A 17180-nucleotide genomic window follows, 5' to 3' on the forward strand; every position below is an offset into this window, starting at 1 on the left:
GCCACTTCACTGTTTAAGGGTTCTATTCCTTGTCACCCATTCCCAGCTTTTGGCAAACGGAACTTGTGACATCAGATTTTGAAAAAATTAACAGACCGAAATGTTCAGACCTTGATACATAAAATTAGGCATCTCAATCTGTTTGCAGTCACCAAGATAATTGGCCTGATTTTTCAGAGGTGACGAGCATCTACAACATTCATTGAAAACAATGGGAGTTGAGTGTTCAGTAACTCTGGGAACCCGTACCCTTATCTAGATGAATGCATATGGAGTTAGGTGTCTAACTTCAGCACCCAAATAAGAAAACATTTGCCATAATTCCTAAGCCCAAAAAGTGTCCTTAAAGATACAATAATAGTAATAATACTTAGGTCTTGTATAGCAGTTTCATCAGTAGATCTCAAAGCTCTCTACAAAGTAGGTCAATATCATTATCCCTATTTTATAGCTGGGGAAATATAGAATGATTGAAACATTAGGTAACTAAACAGATCTTTTTGCCTATTGAAAATGTCCATATTATTTAATGTCTCTATTTATTTTTTTATAACTTGCATTTTTTAAACCTAACTTCATTATTCTTTTGATTTAACTTTTTTTCTGAAGTGTTAAAGCACCTAGCATACCATTAGTGCTACGCATCTAAACAATAATACATTTTGATACAGGTGGTATAGTATTCTAAACACTCAACTATTTTACACTGACAGTTTAGCTTTCACTGTCTTGACATACAATCTTTCCAGTGGAAAGTATAATCTCTGCTATTGTTCCTATTGAGACAAGCATAGCTGGAGGAGGTAAAAACCTATCATTGTTTGTACAGCACCAATTCCTAATCAATAAGAAGCTAAACACTTCAGTAGAAAAAATATTACGGCTTTGTTTCCACAAAATGTTACAATTTTTTTTTCTCTCATCTTCATCAAAAGCAGCATTCTTGACAGTGCCCATTTGCCAGGAATAGCCAAGATATAGAAACCCTATGGGGTCTTGTGATTCAGATTTAGGAATATCAGACCTAGAAGGTCTAAGGCATTGTGTATTAGTATGTATTGAGTCCTCATTCCAGGTGGCAAACAGCTGCACCTTTTTATAAAACTTCAAAAATAAATCTGAAGTGCTTGCTTTCAGAAGATAAGTGTTATATTTAATTGAATCATTCTCAAAACATTATAGATTAGGCAAGAAAAAGGATTGTGAATATTTAATATATTTGTTTTGTATTTCCAATAGTCAACAGAATAATGAAATTCCTTAACTACTTCTCTTTAACTTGCATGAAGAAAGCACGGTATGTTGCTAAATCTCTTTTCACCAGCACTGCCGAGAAACAACTTTAATCCTTGTTAGAAAATTGCAGAGTCTGGGGCTGACAAAGAGCTCATGCTTGTTCTATTGTGAGTGCTCCTGGGCCCTGAGAGTGGAGCCCTTTACAGCTGCATGGATCCAGCCTGGCTCAGCTGTACTATTTAGGAGAGGAGGTTTGTCAATTTCTATTGACAATGGAGAGAGTTTTTCAGTGCCTGTAGCAGTGCTGAACACAGTTGGGGATCAATGCCAGCCATTCAAGCTGCACCCTCTTTCACTGCTTTGGTTTGTTAATTCAAGACTAAAGGTCCACTGAGGGGGTTTAGGGTGTTTAAGAAAGCTGATGAACTGTTTAAGAAAGCTGATGAACTGAGAGCATTTATAGCCCTGGTGTGGCAATTTCCATAGTCAGTGGCAACTATTGGCACTGAGGGAGTTGTGTCCTTGTTGACCCTCTTGTTATTAAAAATGCACAAGTGCTGCGCTTCTCAATATTTCAACACTCTTTCATTGTCAATACCACCTTCTGAGCCCTTCAGCTTGTTGCTTGCTCTAAAGATCTTCTTAGATTGGGTTTGAAAACTTCACCTTAAACACTAGATTAGACTGATGTTCTGTTTTCCGTGCTCCTGTTGATTTGTTGAACCTTCCCAGGGCTGGAAAGCAAGTAGCAGCTTGATGGGGAGACAGGCTGCTAATATGATTTACCAGTCTACAGTCATGCACAATAAGTGTGAATAAATACAGGGGTCTCACAGAGTCAACCCTAGCCTTTCCTTTTCTCTTATTTTTACTTTAAAAGAGATATCTCTGGAAAATTGAAGTGAGTAATGCATGCCCTTACAGGAGCTGGATGAACCATGAATAAGAAAAAAATAACATATTTTTTTCTTAAAGTGGTTGGCTGCTGTCATGCACTGATGTGAAAAAATATATAATATTCACTTACTGCTTTATGCCTGCATAGACCACAGCAAAGAATAAGCCACTAATACTGTATCATTGACATCTACAAGAGTCTTACTGCCCTTCCAGTATCATTGTTAGAAGGGGGAAAGTGCATTTTTACCAGTTAAAAAAGAACTGTTTTTATTTTAAAACTTTGAAAGCTAAAGGCCATTATCTGACTGCTAAAGGTTACAAGTGAGTTTGCAACAGATCTTCCAAATGACACGTTGGGTGTATACTCTGCCAGTAAACTATACTAATGATGGTCAAAATGCGTGGCCTGCTTTCCAACTCCCTCTGAGTTTGTAGCACTGTGCTTTTTTTTAAACACCATTTTAAAAAACAGAAACAGGGAAACATTCATCTTAGATAGGCTAGAGGAAATTCCTTAAATGCCCAAAGTCTGTGTATTAGAGGCTAGAAAGTAACTGGTATTCTTTCTAGCAATGCTACTGGCGGGGCGGGAGGAGAGAGACCCTGAAAATACACTAGCTGTGTTTCTTGTAAAAATTCTGTGACCATTCTGGCTTCAAAATTTGAATGTCATTTTCCATATAGTGCTTTTTAAATGTTTTCTTAATGTGTTTTGATATATAATATCAGATAATACTGTTTAATGGTAATTTAACTGTATGATTTTCCTGTATGTGGTTAACTTGTTAAAACTAAGCTAAGAATTTCAATTATTTTGATTTTAACATTTTACCATTTTTCTGTTAATAATTATAAAAATGCTTTTTTGCCCTGGTGTATTGATAATCCTACTTATACAATGGAGGGACAAAGTTAATTTTTATTTGCCTTTCAAATATTGCCTGAGCAGCATTTATTCTTTAGTCTCCAAATTTAACTGGACTAATATGAAGCAGTGATTTTAGTTTCTTGGCTGTGATTTTAATGTGTCTGTCTTAGTGGGGTGATGTAACAAATTTGCATTCTATGGCAGTTTTGATTTACATATCTGGATTTTTTGAAAATACACACATTTTGAGAGAATGAGACAGGTTCTGTTCTGTTTTCCTTCTACAACTCATTTATCACAGTATCTGCAGCTTGCTCATTCATTCCTTACCAATTATTTCAACACAACCCCCTTAGCAGAAGTAAATTGTAGCTCATGTTATGCAGGTTTTTTCTCATGGAATAATATTCATTTCTTGAAAATTCATTGCCAGAATCATGTTCTGTATCTCTCCCCTATGCAACATTAAGATGTGTAGCACCTAAGCAACAAGAGGATAGATTAGGTCCATCTTGTTTCAAAGAACAGTAGAGGATCCAGAGAGAATGCATGGCTATATGACATTTCAAGTTTATCATGTCAGCAGAGTCCAGCAAGTGAATTCACATATATGCTATTTGTTATAGTACATGACAATCATCCTGTATCAGCCTTTACTTGAATAAGACCCCATTATCCATTATTTCAAAAAAAATGTGAAGTAATTGTAATGAAAACCCTAAAATAAGTGTGTGACTTATAAAAGAAAAGAAATTCTATTAAGGAATGTCTTTCAGTGATCCGGAGCATTGTTCCATGGATATCAAATCAACCCTACATAATATTAAATAAATCAAGTTACTTCATTTTATGAGATTTGTATAGCCACATGAATTTTATTCAGTGTGTTTGTTCAGTTCAATATAATAATAAATTAATAGGAATACATTTGAAAAAAGTAATATTAATTTATTTCCTGTGATATGTAATTAAAATACCTTTTACACATATTAAACAAAATTGTTAAAGCAACCTTAATAAATACAAGTCAATATTATATGAAAATCTTACTTTTAATCATTACAAACATTTCTTAAAGCGAATTACTAATCACTTCTGAGTCTAGATTTATTTTATTTACTATAAAGAAAAAGTATTTAAATATATAGCCAATATATGTATAAAAAGCTTGTTCCACAAGGCTGGCATTTTTGGTATAAAGAGTGCTACTTTTGTCATTAGTTAGATGATATCCAGAAACCACATTGTGTTAGATCTTTCAATATATTTTTAATTGGGCTTACAATATTCAGAGAGTGCTAAAGCTGCATACAGTAGCCATCCTGCGAACTTTGTTAATATATGCACCTTGTATCGTATGCTACATTTTAAAACATAAACACACCATGTTTCTCTTCTTTACATATCTGTGTATGTTGTAAGGGGACAGGAAATTACAACAGGAAAGGATTTAAGCCTCCTCCCTGTGGGAGAGAGACTATAAATAAGGATGAGAAATGAACTCTCTCAAAGTATAATTTCTTATTCCTAAAACGAAACAAGCCCCTTCCTTTTTTATACTTTGACTGAATGACATCTGGTTAGTAGTTTACATGAGTGAGAGAGAGAGAGAGAGAGAGAGAGAGTAAAATTGCTACAACATCTTGTAAAAACTCTGTTAACTTTAGTTAATTTTAATGCAACTTGGTGCTGTATCTTCTTGACCACTCATATATTTGAGCTGGACATTATTTTTATGATAAAATGAGCACCAAGTGCAGTAAGATTATTTTTGCAATATCCATTCATAAAGCTTTGAGTGAAAATGTTTACACACATGCCTAGCATGCAAAAGGAAAAAGAAATATCTTGTAATATAGTTAGTAACAAATGGAAGGCAAAATCCTGAAAAGCTTACTTCTTTTATTGTCTGTTTCTGGTTTTACTGAAGTAAAATTCCCATTGACTTTGGGGTGATTTCCCAAAGTCAGGAGTGAGTAAAAACAGAATAAGGACTTCAGGATTTTTGGCTCATTGTTAGATGCCCTTATTCTATATTAGATGTTGTTTTCTTGTTTGGTATGGAAAACCTGAAGCACAGCAAAATCTTTCTTTAAAGCTAATCTTACTGCATTTTCCCCTGCTGTTTCAGCAGTCAGTTCTTCCATATGTGTGTTTAATACTCATTCTTACTGACAGAGAGCAAAGTGCAAAACACTATTTCACATGAATTTGTTAAAACTCAAAGACAGCGTAGTGAGTGCTAATTAATGTAAAACAGTCCAGGAATAGGCGTAGTTTGACTTCTATATTTTTTTTTGGAGGGTGGTGGGGGGCAGCTCCAGTCAGACCAATAAGGTTGTGCCTGGGAGGGCAAATTCGGCCCCTAACCGAGACTTGTAGTTTGGGTGGGGGGGCAACGCCCCCCTGTCCACCCCTAAATTATGCCCATGAGTATAGGTTAAGTTAGTTGATTTCCTAGAAACACATGCAATTCTCTTAACAGAAAATTATATCACTGATGACTTCAAGTGCTGGTCTATGGTCATTACTTCTCATTACTAAATATATTAAACGAATACTTCAGAGCTGTTGTTTTTTTTGTTTTGTTTTTTCACCCTTCTTTCTAGCAATGGTACAGCAGCTCCATGAAAGTCATATGTATGTGGCTGGCTGATAGATTAGACCTTCAGCTTCACATCTACCAGCTGAAGACTCTCATCAAGATAGTGAAGGTAAACAAAAATATATTTGAATTAGATTACAAAATGGCATTAGAGAGAAAAGTGAGGGATAGTTAACAGAAAATAAACTACTATAGATAAACATGGGTCACTGTGCAAATCCAGACATATATAGTGAAGCAAATTGCTACTTTTTATCAGGGTTTCATCCCCCTTTGGTTACCTGTGTGTGTGTGGGGAGGGGGGAAGTATGTTTAAAAATGCTTATCTTGATTTGCAGGAAGAAAGACAAGAGGCAATGAATGTGATTTAATTGGGCCACTTTATTCACTTAACTAGTTGGTAATAAATGGTACAATGCAGGTCATCTTTCTTTCCTTAACCATTTCCACCTATTTGGAAGCACTGCCCTCAGGCCTCCTCTATCTGAACCTGATCTCAGCCCCTTCCCACCACCGTCCCCTCATCTGATGGAGTTAAAGGGGGCTGGAAAAAAGATGGGGTTGTCTCCCTGCTGAACCACATATTAGGAGCTCCAACCCTACTTTTACCAACTTCTGTAGGGGATGCCTCCACCTAAATCAGTGGTGGGCAACCTGCAGGGACATGCTGGCCGCCGCTTCCCGCAGCTCCCATTGGCCGGGAACGGTGAACCGCGGCCACTGGGAGCTGCAGGGAGCCATGCAAATGTAAACAAACTGTTCAGCGGCCCGCCAGCGGATTACCCTAATGGGCCACAGGTTGCCCACCACTGCCCTAAACCCACTTCCAGGTCCTGGCTATCAGAGAATCATATCCCCTCTGTAATAAGTACCTGCATTGGACACCTGCCACACCTACTACCTACTAAATTGTGATTCTAGACCTACCCTCATTACCTACCTTACCCCTCACCTGCTATGGGGAAGGTGGAAAAAACTCACTTCCCTTCAGCCAATCTGACAGTGAGGGAAAAATTCCTTGCCAGCCCCAAATGAAAAAAGGCACTAGGGCCAGCCCACGGAAGATCATAAAATCTGGTTCTACTCTGATCCCCTGGGTGGGAAGGTAGATCCTACTGATCAGCGATTGAGAGAGAGCCTTCTGGAATGCATTAGGGGTATTAATACCCTCCCCTTCCCCTGGTGCACATTGTGAGTCAGTGACTCTCCCTGGCCCAGCCTCTTCCTGTTTCCCCCTTGGCTCCACTCAGATGAGTCTGCCCTCCTCCTCCTCTCCCTCATAATCCAGATGCAGTACGGATGCTTAAAAGAGCCCTGTCCTCTTTTTCCTGCTGCCTAGACAAAGAGTTATTGCATTCAGTTGCAGTGAACACCTTTCCCTGAATGAGTAGTTACTGTCCATTGTAACCTCACTACAGAGGAATCAAACAATCAGTTACAGTGAACAAGTATGTTGACCTGCATTATGTCTACCATCTCAATTACAAATCCTTACCTGGAACAGACTGGAGCAATTTGTATAGGGACTTCACTCTATACACCTTACAAAGTGTTAGTGGTTGTATTACTGAAAACTGCTATTTTTACCTTAACAATTACAATAGTACACTTACCCCTCCTGCCCTCAAGAAAGTGGATGGTAACTATTTTTTAATTATTTTTTCTATTTCATTATATATTGTGATGTATTAGGTTCATCCTGGAGAACACTGTACAAGTATTGGGTAGAATTTCCTAATTTTTCTTAGGCCAGATAGAGCACCAGTAGAATTAGGAACAAAGGAATTACCATATTGAATGAGATCAGTGGTCTCTCCAGTCCAGTTTCCTATCACTGACTGTGGCTAGTGCCAAATGCTTCAAAAGAAAGTGCAGATATCCTGCATTATACAATTATTGGATAACCTGATCTCGTGGAAAGTTTCTTTCTAACCCCCCATCAGTGAGTAACTGGCTTTTGCCTTGAGTCAGAGGAATTTGTGTCTCTTTCCAAACTTTTTTAATCCTTACTATTGTAGTTCTGAATGTTCTTGTTATCCATACAAAGGTCCAATAAGAACTTCTTGGTCTCAGTGATAACCTTTTCCCCAAATTACCATGTTGTACAGTTAAAGTCATGGCTGTAACATATGGGGAAATTGATCTCTTGGACACTAGAGTTACATTTGGAATTTTCATTATAAAGTGGAAAAATGATTCACTATGGCAGATGTTGCCATGCTTACACCAGCGTCAGCCCAACAGGCCATCCAAGTTTAGCTTTGCCATCTTAGAGCCAGGTCCTGTGCTACTGGTTTCAATGGAACCAATTTCCTTTCAGGCCACTGGCTGGTGACAGCATAATCAAGACACACTGTGAGTGGTGACTCCAATGAGAGCCCCTTGTGGAATTCAAAGTTTTTCTCAAGGAAGGACAACAGTGGAAACATCACCTGCTCTCCTCCAGGGCTAAAGTGCTCATGGAGTACAAGAAGTGCACACAGTGAGAGCTAAAGGCAAAATTATACAAGTGTGGAGTTTCTGGAAAAATTGACCCCAAGTCCATAGAGTCCAAAAGATTTACCTAAACGGACACTTAAGGAGTGACTGGTGCACTGTGAGTCAGTAGATGGCAGGACCAACTATGCCAGTACTGTTGTCTACATTAAAACTACAGAGTGACACAGTAGTTACCCTTGCTTAGAGGAAGTGCAGTGAACACCCATGCAAAACTGGTAGCAACTTTGTGGCTGGACATGCGGAGTGTTATGGGGATGTGAGAGAGGGTTCCAAAGTTGGTTTAAATGTCTATGGTCTCTAGTGTAGAAAAGGTCCTAAAATCTCATCTGCATCACTTTACATCCATCTGTATATACAAATTCTGGAAAAGGTCCAGAAAGAGCTATATAAGTTGTTCAAAGGCTCTGATCTACCATCATAAGAATGAGAGTTTAATCTTATACACTTTGGAAAAGATACCAAGAGGAAACCTTGTTGTATTTTATAAGTACCTAAAAAATAATCACAAAGTCTTTAAAAAGATGGGTTTAAGCTAAACAGCAACAAAACCCAGGGACACTCATGGAAATTTAAAAGGAAAGAAACTGGATTTAAGTAAATGAAAAGGCTTTTTTCTTGGAAGGTAATCAAATCTTGGAATTCAAGAAAAAAGGCTGTTACTTGGACACTAGTGATACCTCAGGATATAAATGAGATTAAGTGACAATTACTTCATGTTACATAATTATTTTTATTGTTTTATTTATACAGTACCATCCGTTTGCACAGAGCTGTACACTAAGTAAGGTATGCCAGATCTCTGCCTCAGTGTGCTAAATTCGTGGCAAGAACAATAGAGCACATGAACATGCACACAGAGAGGAAAAATGTAGTCTGAAGGATAAGGAATATTCTTTCCCCAGCTGGCCAGCAGAGGCTACCTTAGGAGAAATACTAAAAAATACTTAAACTGCCAAATTATCATGAGATGCTTTAGATGTGTAACTGCTTTAGCAATAACAGCAGTTGCACCACCGAAGGCCACTACATTGAATTGAGACTATATCAATGGGGCTGATACTGAAGTCTATAATGAGGTAAAAGTTCCTCTAAAATCAATGGGAGATTTGTCTGGATAATGGTTGCAAAATCAATCCTTAAAAGTCATGTAAAAGGAGAATTCTGAAAAAGTGTGAAAATCCTACTGTATTTCCTTAGTGAAATATAGTGAGTGACTGTATCCAGAGACTACAGCATTTTCTGTTTGTTGTCTCATACTTGTTTTCTCGTTTAAAGGAAAAGTGCACCCACTTTGCTCAAACCCACAATATAAAAATCCACAAGGTAACCCATAAACTCTAAAATGTGGGGACTTAGGGCATAGGTTAAAATTTTTAATTAAAATGGATATTTCTGAGCTTTGTACTTGCACAAGCAATATCAGGCATGAAGGGTGTCATGAAAGAAGGCTATAGTGGATGTGGGACATAAATCAAGTGATTGGAAAGGAAGCCTAGAGTGCATGAAGTGGGAAGGGTCATAAGTAGAGATGAAAGAGATATATGAGCAGTGATGAAGTTCTGGAGAGATTTGAAAGTGATGAGTAGAACTTTGATCTCAGTATGGTTCAGAACACAGCTTAAAGTGGCACTGACTTAAAGGATTTCCTTCGGGGAGCACACTATACCTATGTTCTTTTGAGTGCAGTGGCTACCAATTCAATGCAATTCAAGGTTTTGGTTTTGATATTGTGTGTGTGTGTGTGTGTGTGTGTGTGTGTGTGTGTGTGTGTGTGTGTGTGTGTGTGTGTGTGTGCAGCAGTTGAAATCAACTGAGATGATCAAACGGATATGTTCATTTTGGGGCTGAGAACAGAGCCATCTCAGTAGAAGGCCTTCAGCTCTGGAACTTACTCCCTCTTTGATCCAACAGAGAAACAACTGTGATGATCATGGAAGGCTGCAGACCTCATCAGTTAATCCAGGATTAGTCTAAGGGAGTTGGTTAAGGAGGGGTTCCCTGGAAAGATAGGTTCCTTATTGGGATTGCTTTGGTTACCCTGAGTTATAGTTACTTTATTGTTGATTTTATTGCACTGAAATGTCAGTGCATCTACAGCAGATTATTCAATAGGCATATAATATGAATGCAAAAATATTAAATCTGGATCGAGAATCAGTAGGAGTAATTTAGTCAGAGCATTGGAAGAATGAAAAACTTGATAGCTGTGTTTTGGATGGACTGGGGGCAGAATCGATGGGATAGGGAAAAAAGTCAGCAAAATGGATCCATATAGGAAATTAACAGGCAGTAGTTAAAGTAGACAAAGTAGTAAGGAATTGTGGGGCTTTAGACCTTCCCTGGTCCTCTTCTCTTATAGCCTTTTCCATGCACATTGTAAGCCCAAACCAGTGCTACCAGAAAACATGGCAGAGTATGAGTGTTGGATTTTCACTGCTGCAGTGCTGCCTGCCTGCTTTTAGACATCATCACTGAATAATGTGGTTCCTCCTTAGACTTCTTGCCCAACACAGAAAGTCAAATGAAACAGTAGCCTCTGCTGTGTCATGGCAAATCTATGCATCAGGGAAACAAAACCTTGAGAAGTGAACAAAAGGAAAGCTATGTAGATGATTTGCAATTTAAGTGAGCATTTACTCTGGCTTTTTCTTTTTTTAAGCAGTGACCATAGAAACTGTTACATCACAGGATACAGAACTCATCTTAAAACTTGTTTTCAAATGTATTTTCATAAACACCTGGTTTATAATGCAGAGATAACTGCAAAGGAAATTAAATTATGAGGAAAGAGTTCAGGTGTTGAGATTTTCTGCTGGATGGTAAACAGTAGCTGTAACCAAATTCATAATTGAATATACAACTGTAGATGTCTCAGCTTCAGAATGCTGTACTTTTAAGACTGATTTAACAGAATGATGCCAGTTTGTTTAGACATTCACAAAACTCTTTATCAGGTTCCCTCTGAATGAATGCGGGGACTATAGAGTTACTGCAAAATATGCACTGAGTGAAGTATGGAAGCTTAACACAAAACATACCACCTTAAAGGAATGGTTTTTAAATTGGGGACAATAGACCCCTTTCTGGTGTCCATAGAATGAAACAATTTAGCATTGTCTACACTAATGCAGTTTTGCAAAAATTACCCCAAGTTAGACAACAGGCTGTTAACACCTCTGTCCACTTCTGTGGTTACTACCACTAGTGAAAGCTGGATCAGTGCAAGAGATCAAAGTGTAGAAAAGGTCTTTGGGAACCGAGTATTTAGGGGATTGTTGTATTGAGAGGGAACTGACCCATGAAAAGTGATCTTTCTTTCAAAATGATGCACAAGAGGAAAAAGTTGATAACTACCTTGAAGAAATAATTGCTAATACATCTTGATAACATGAACTATATAATGTTTCTAGTAAGGTGGTTTATTATCACTTCACATGTCTCCTGACTTGACAGGTATAACAGAGTCATATGCACAAGTTTGCAGATGATTATGACAATAAGTTGCTTATATGGATACACAGCATGGTTGGTGGTGGTTGTGTTCTGTGGCCCAAATTTTCAAAAGTGATTAGTGATTTTGGGTGCCTTGTATTTTGGAGGGGTCATCTTGAGATGTTTTAAAAGGGCCTAGTTTTCAGAAAGTGCTGAGCTCTGACCCAAAAATGAAAGCACCAGCACCACTTAAAATGATAGGCCTGTATTCTTAAAAGGAATGAAACAATTTTAATAATGGTATAATTGGACACTTTATGCAGTGACTATGCGTGGGCTTCTTGGGAAAATCCAATGGTGCATTTTGAATGTTCCCTCTTCTTGCTACAGAAAACCTACCGAGATTTCAGATTGCAGGGTGTGTTGGAAGGAACACTGAACAGTAAAACCTATGATACCGTTCACAGCCGTCTTACAGTAGAGGAGGCCACAGTCTCAGTCACTGATGGAGGAGGACTTCAAGGTATCACCATGAAAGACAGCGATGAAGAAGAAGGGTGATAGTGAGATATTTCACCTAGAAGGTCAACACTAGGTGTTTGTTTTGTAACTTGTCCTTGTATTTGCATTTATAGTTTTGCTTTACAATACTTGAGTACCAAAAATGTAATTCATTCCACTTTTTTAAATCTGAAAGCAGAATTATCGGGAGCAAAAGTGCCAAGAATTTTTTGAGGACAATGATTTTAGCATATTTCAATGTATAGCTTTGCTTAGAACTGTGAGAATGTTGGCATGGAGTTTGAGTTCCACTTGTGATTGTTTCTGTACCTTTTGTTAGAGTTACCATTTGTTCCTGTAATTCCTCCATCAAATAGTGATGTCTTGTGCAGAAAACAAGATGTGTGCCTCACATAATACACAATTATACAGGAAATCATTCTTGGAATAATTCAGTGCCCTTGTTAAAAAACAGTGTATTTTCAGGATTACACTTTACATATTTTTTCTTGTTTCGTAGTTAATTTTTCATTATTGCGTGATGTGCATTAAAAACTTAAATCTTGGTTCACAGTGCTTTGAGTTTGGTATATAAATAAGAAGACTCCAGGGACTACAAAATGCACATAGACTACTTACGAATGTTGTGTCTTCTGTTTCCCTACATTCATCTTGCAAGTTTAAGGATATCTCATCACGTTGGATGTCAGTAAGCTTGCCATCAGTGTTTCTATTTCTATGTGAAATTTTGCAGGCAATAAGAACACATTTTGTCATGACCGTGTCTGTATCTATCCAAGTTTGTATAGAATTCTAAAATTAAAAGATGTTTTCAGTATTTCAAATCATTCAAACTGTCACCTAGTTTTTTTCTTGTAAAAACAAATGAGCTATTTCTGAATGCTTGTATTTGATACCCTGCTTTTATATGAGCCCATGGCAGTGTTCTATAAACAAACACCTATATTCCCATGCCTTTGATGAGAGTTTGACAGAATCAGACAAGGTTTTCTCAAAATTTGCTGTTTCTATAAAAAATACCACAGTGTTTGTTTTCAGAGAACATGTATGACTCTTCATATGGATGGGATCCCTAGGAATTCTGAAAGAGCAATATCAGAAGGAGGAGTGGGAAGAAGTTAACTTAAGTGCCCATTGACACTAAATGTCTGTGCTTAATTTAACAGAGTGATGTGTTTTAAACATAGAACAATTCAAAAATTGTGCAGCTTACATGAAGTTTCCTTGCAGTGACAGTTGTGGAACTTCAGAGGAGTTCTGGAAGGGCAAAGGGCCTGATGAATTGAAAAGTTTTTGAGCGGTTAAGAGAGTTGGTTTTTAAGTGTGCATATAAACTGTGCAGAACAAGGGCAGGCAGGTTGCACTTCTGCATAGCTCAGCTACTTACAAAAGAAAATGACAATTACTCCCTGTTGCACTCCTGGCACCCAAACCGAAAAGGAGTTTGTTTAAATGAAATAAAGGGAAAAATCAAACATCATTTGCTGTTGAAAACCATCCATATCCTGCTTCTTCACAGGGGGGAGGTTTTCCAGGTCCTGTGCCTCCTGTTCTGCCTTCCCAGATTGTCCCTGCTGAATCGCCTTTAATTTTCATTGCCCCGACTCCGACAGGAGAGGGGATTTCATTTGCTGCTGCTGTAGCAAGTAAGTGCTCGTGCGAAGTGCATTAGTGGTTCCCCCGGCCTCAGAGGGTTAAAGCCCTCGCCCTGCATTTGGGGAGAGCCGCTGGTCCGCGCACACACTTTGTCAAAGAGAAAGGGGAGCTTCACTGGGCGTTAGGGTGATTTTTTTTCCCAAATTCTCCTCTGAAGCTGCTGCTGCTGTTGTTTGCATCCCGTTCCTTTCCTACCCCTACCCCTCTAAAACTCTGCGCCCAGTGGAGCAGCGCCCTGGAGAGGGGGAGGAAAGGGAAGGGAGCGGGACAGGCAGACTCCAGCTCCGGAATAACGTGCGTAGGTCTGGAGAGAGAAGCCGCTTCCACACGGCTGCCGGAGAACGCTCGCTCTTCCCTGCTGTTCCATGGCTCACAGGCTGCTCGGAGCCGCTCAGGTGGGACTGGCGACAGGGGGTGGGACTGGCGACCCAGGCCTGTGGCCAGTTCCTAACCCCAGTCCCACGGCGCTCGGGGGGCGGGGCGCCAAACCCTGCGGAGCAGGGGAACCCCTGGGGTGCACCGCATCAACGCGTTCTTAAACAGAGCGGCCCTGCAGCAGTATCCCTGGGGAATACTTCGCTACAGGAGGCGCGCAAGCTTCTGCCAAGCAAATATACCACTTTTTTAATCCAGGGACCTCTTTGCTATTTTGACCCGAAGCGCTAAATCGGTGGCGTTTTACAAATGTGCCTTTTGCAGCAACAAGTCAAGTTATATTTTATACTAGGCTAGTTCTACATATATAATAATCTCCCAGATCATCCTTCTATATTATCCCACCTGTTCACGGCTCAAAAAGCTCGGATGTCCTGGGAAATTCACGTTGGAAAAATCTCCTTTGCTGCACTGTTGTTAGCAGAGATGTGTGAACGCAGAGAGCGCTGTGGCGTTTACCCCTAATAACTCCTGGCTTCTCAGCAACGACACAAATCTTATAGCAAATGCCGGGCTACATTCCCGTGGCAAACTAGAGATTCCCTGGGATCAGAGGCACAAAACGGGCTGTTCTTAAGTATCAGGAGAGATTTGTGAAAATTCTCGTTCTCAAATGACATAGTAACTGCCCTGGCAATGTTTGATACCACAAAATTCAATTTTTTCCTCGGGAATAACGGGCAAAATCCAAGCTCTACCGACTGAATGTGTCAGAGACAAGAGTACATTGGCCTCCCTCATCTGTGGAGGAGGAGGAGAGACTATTGTGGGAAAATCTATAGCGCCATAAGGTGTTTTTTGATCCTTTGGACAAACAATAACAAGCGCTGTACGTGCCCTTGAACGCTCTGTGGCCAAACTCTCCGGGAGCTGCGACTGAGCGTTTTTCTCTGATGTTCTGCAAATTGCTTGGCTCGTGAGGAGAGCTCCAGACCTGCACTGGGTGTTTGCCGAACTTCTTGTGTATTGATTGGCGTTGGCCTGCATCGCGTCTTCTAGCCCGGAAGAGGCGAGTTGCCAGGCAAGGGCAGCGGGAGAGTTCAGGGAATCCCCAGCGTTTTGTGGGCTATTGTGGCTGTGCTGTTAATGAGCAGGACATAGTGGCAAGTGTTGGTCGGTGAATTTATTTCTTTTAACGCTGGGGCTATTTTGTCGTGCACCAAACTGAACAGAACAGTACACAGAGAGGGTCAACCCTCTTCAAACCTAATCAAAAGAGGAAAGGTTATTCCAGTGGGAGCCGCTCAAAGCAGTGTAGCCAGAATGTGCATGTGGTTTGAGGAGAGCCTAATTTCCGTGTAAACCTAACAATCCAGACCCCTACATTGTATACACAATAGGCAGAGCAGTCCCATTTATTCGGTTTGAACACGAGATTGCTAGTACATAAGAAAGGAAACTGCAATCCCCCGTGTGCGGGGCTTCTAGATCCAGTTATCCTTTGAGTAACTTTGGTTTGGTCTGAAGGGATTTGGTCAGGGGGTTCTTGCATTTTGCAGCTACCAAAGGAGTGCGGGGTTTTCTCGAAGGAACAGAATAAAAATTCAGCCTGGTAAGCAAAGAGCCTGTGGCTGCTTAGAGCTAAAAGGGAATTGCGGGGGGTGGAAACCTGAACACACGGGAGATAGGGAAATCAAGGAACCGGTTCTAGAGGATTTCTGAGCAGCAACAAGTCGACCAGGGAGGTTTAAAAGCTTAGAAACCAACGCTGACTCCTTTAGTGATAGTATCCGAGGAAAAGACACGATTTGTGTTTTGTCTCTTTTCCCGGGGGTTGGAGTTAAAGGCGCTTAGCTTTCCTTGAAGAGCGTGTAAAAAATAAAAGAAAAATAACGTTATAGGTAATTAATGCAACAATCATTTCCCATAGATTCGTTTTTCAATGTAAGTAGAAGATGGCTGAGTTCAAATGAGGCGCTGTTCCTACCCGGCGAGTCATGGTGTTGCCGAGAGAGCAGAGCCCATTAAAATAGTTCCAGTTGTTAATATGCTGCTAATAAACCCTGATAAACAAAAGACGTATGAGCCCACGTGTTTTCCAGAAGGACTCCTGCTCTGTTTGCATCCTGAATGTACGACTGCACTTGATTAACTGTGTGGATCTTATTAAAGACGGAATGGGCACATGAATACTGCTGGAAGCGGGGAAAGCACAGTTTCAAAAGGAAAGCAGCACAAGAAGGTAAATGAAGTGGAAAATAATAGGGTTGTTTTTCCTAGCTGGTAATACGTCTGCACTCAGTCATTCTTAATTCCTTGGGTGTTTGTTGGACTCGGGTTAATAATTGTGTAATACTGTAGAGATGTGACCCCGCCTATGGTACCTACCCCTCAATATGTTTCCCTGGTGCATGGAAGCCTGCTGCATCCGAGGGGATGAGGCGGGCGGGGATACTAACCAGCGCAGCATAACAGCCTAAAATTGGAGCCTTCCGCTAGGAAAAGGGAAGGCAAGATATACAAAGAGCCGAAGGTTCATCCATGGCGTGCTACGTCCTGATGGAACGCCCGAGGAAGCAGTCAGGCTAATCAGGCTTAAGTAGTGTAGACAGAAGGCCAAACTCCTAATAGAAACCTTCACGAGACCCTGAGCCGCAGCTGGTTGAAGCGAAGGGGAGGCTTTCTATTGGATCAGGGCAGGCCATGCACTTCCTTCCTCCGCCAGGCCTCTCCTCCCACATCTCCCTGAGACCCTGCTGTAGGTGACATAGCCGGGAGGGGCGACTGGAAAGAGCATCAGATATTTGCTGTGCCGCACCAGCCCTATAGGGTTTGGGGCTGAATGGGCCCCAATGTATGTGTGTCGTTGGAGCAGGGAGGAGGAGAGGGAAAGCTAACCTTTATTCCCCCAGTGAAATGATCTGAGACAAACTCCCTGAAGTTGCCAAGTATTTCTCCTCCAGCAGGCTCCTGTGTGGGAGGGATGGCTCTGACCCTAAGCTGCTGAAGAGTGAGATGTTCAGCGGCCTATCTAATCGTGCTTGAGAGCACAAGTCTCTCAAGTGTAGAAGTCAAGAAGGTGGCATG

The 17180-nt window shown here is 40.3% G+C and overlaps 1 protein-coding gene across 6 annotated transcripts in view; it reads left to right on the forward strand.

Annotated features, from left to right (window-relative positions):
* CADPS2 (calcium dependent secretion activator 2) overlaps nt 1-12889 on the forward strand; it is a 576541-nt gene extending 563652 nt beyond the window's left edge. For 4 of the 6 annotated variants that reach the window (XM_054023205.1, XM_054023212.1, XM_054023223.1 and 1 more), the window contains 2 exons: nt 5614-5718; nt 11931-12889. In XM_054023205.1, the coding sequence (XP_053879180.1) occupies nt 5614-5718; nt 11931-12101 (276 nt within the window). In that variant the 3' untranslated portion in view covers nt 12102-12889. Of the gene's footprint in view, nt 1-5613; nt 5719-8858; nt 8895-11930 lie in introns of all 6 variants that reach the window. The other 2 variants (XM_054023195.1, XM_054023186.1) reach the window with 1 other exon arrangement.
* Nucleotides 12890-17180: the final 4291 nt, after the last annotated feature.

Source organism: Malaclemys terrapin, chromosome 1 (genome assembly GCF_027887155.1).
Source record: "Malaclemys terrapin pileata isolate rMalTer1 chromosome 1, rMalTer1.hap1, whole genome shotgun sequence".
NCBI classification, from domain to species: domain Eukaryota; kingdom Metazoa; phylum Chordata; order Testudines; family Emydidae; genus Malaclemys; species Malaclemys terrapin.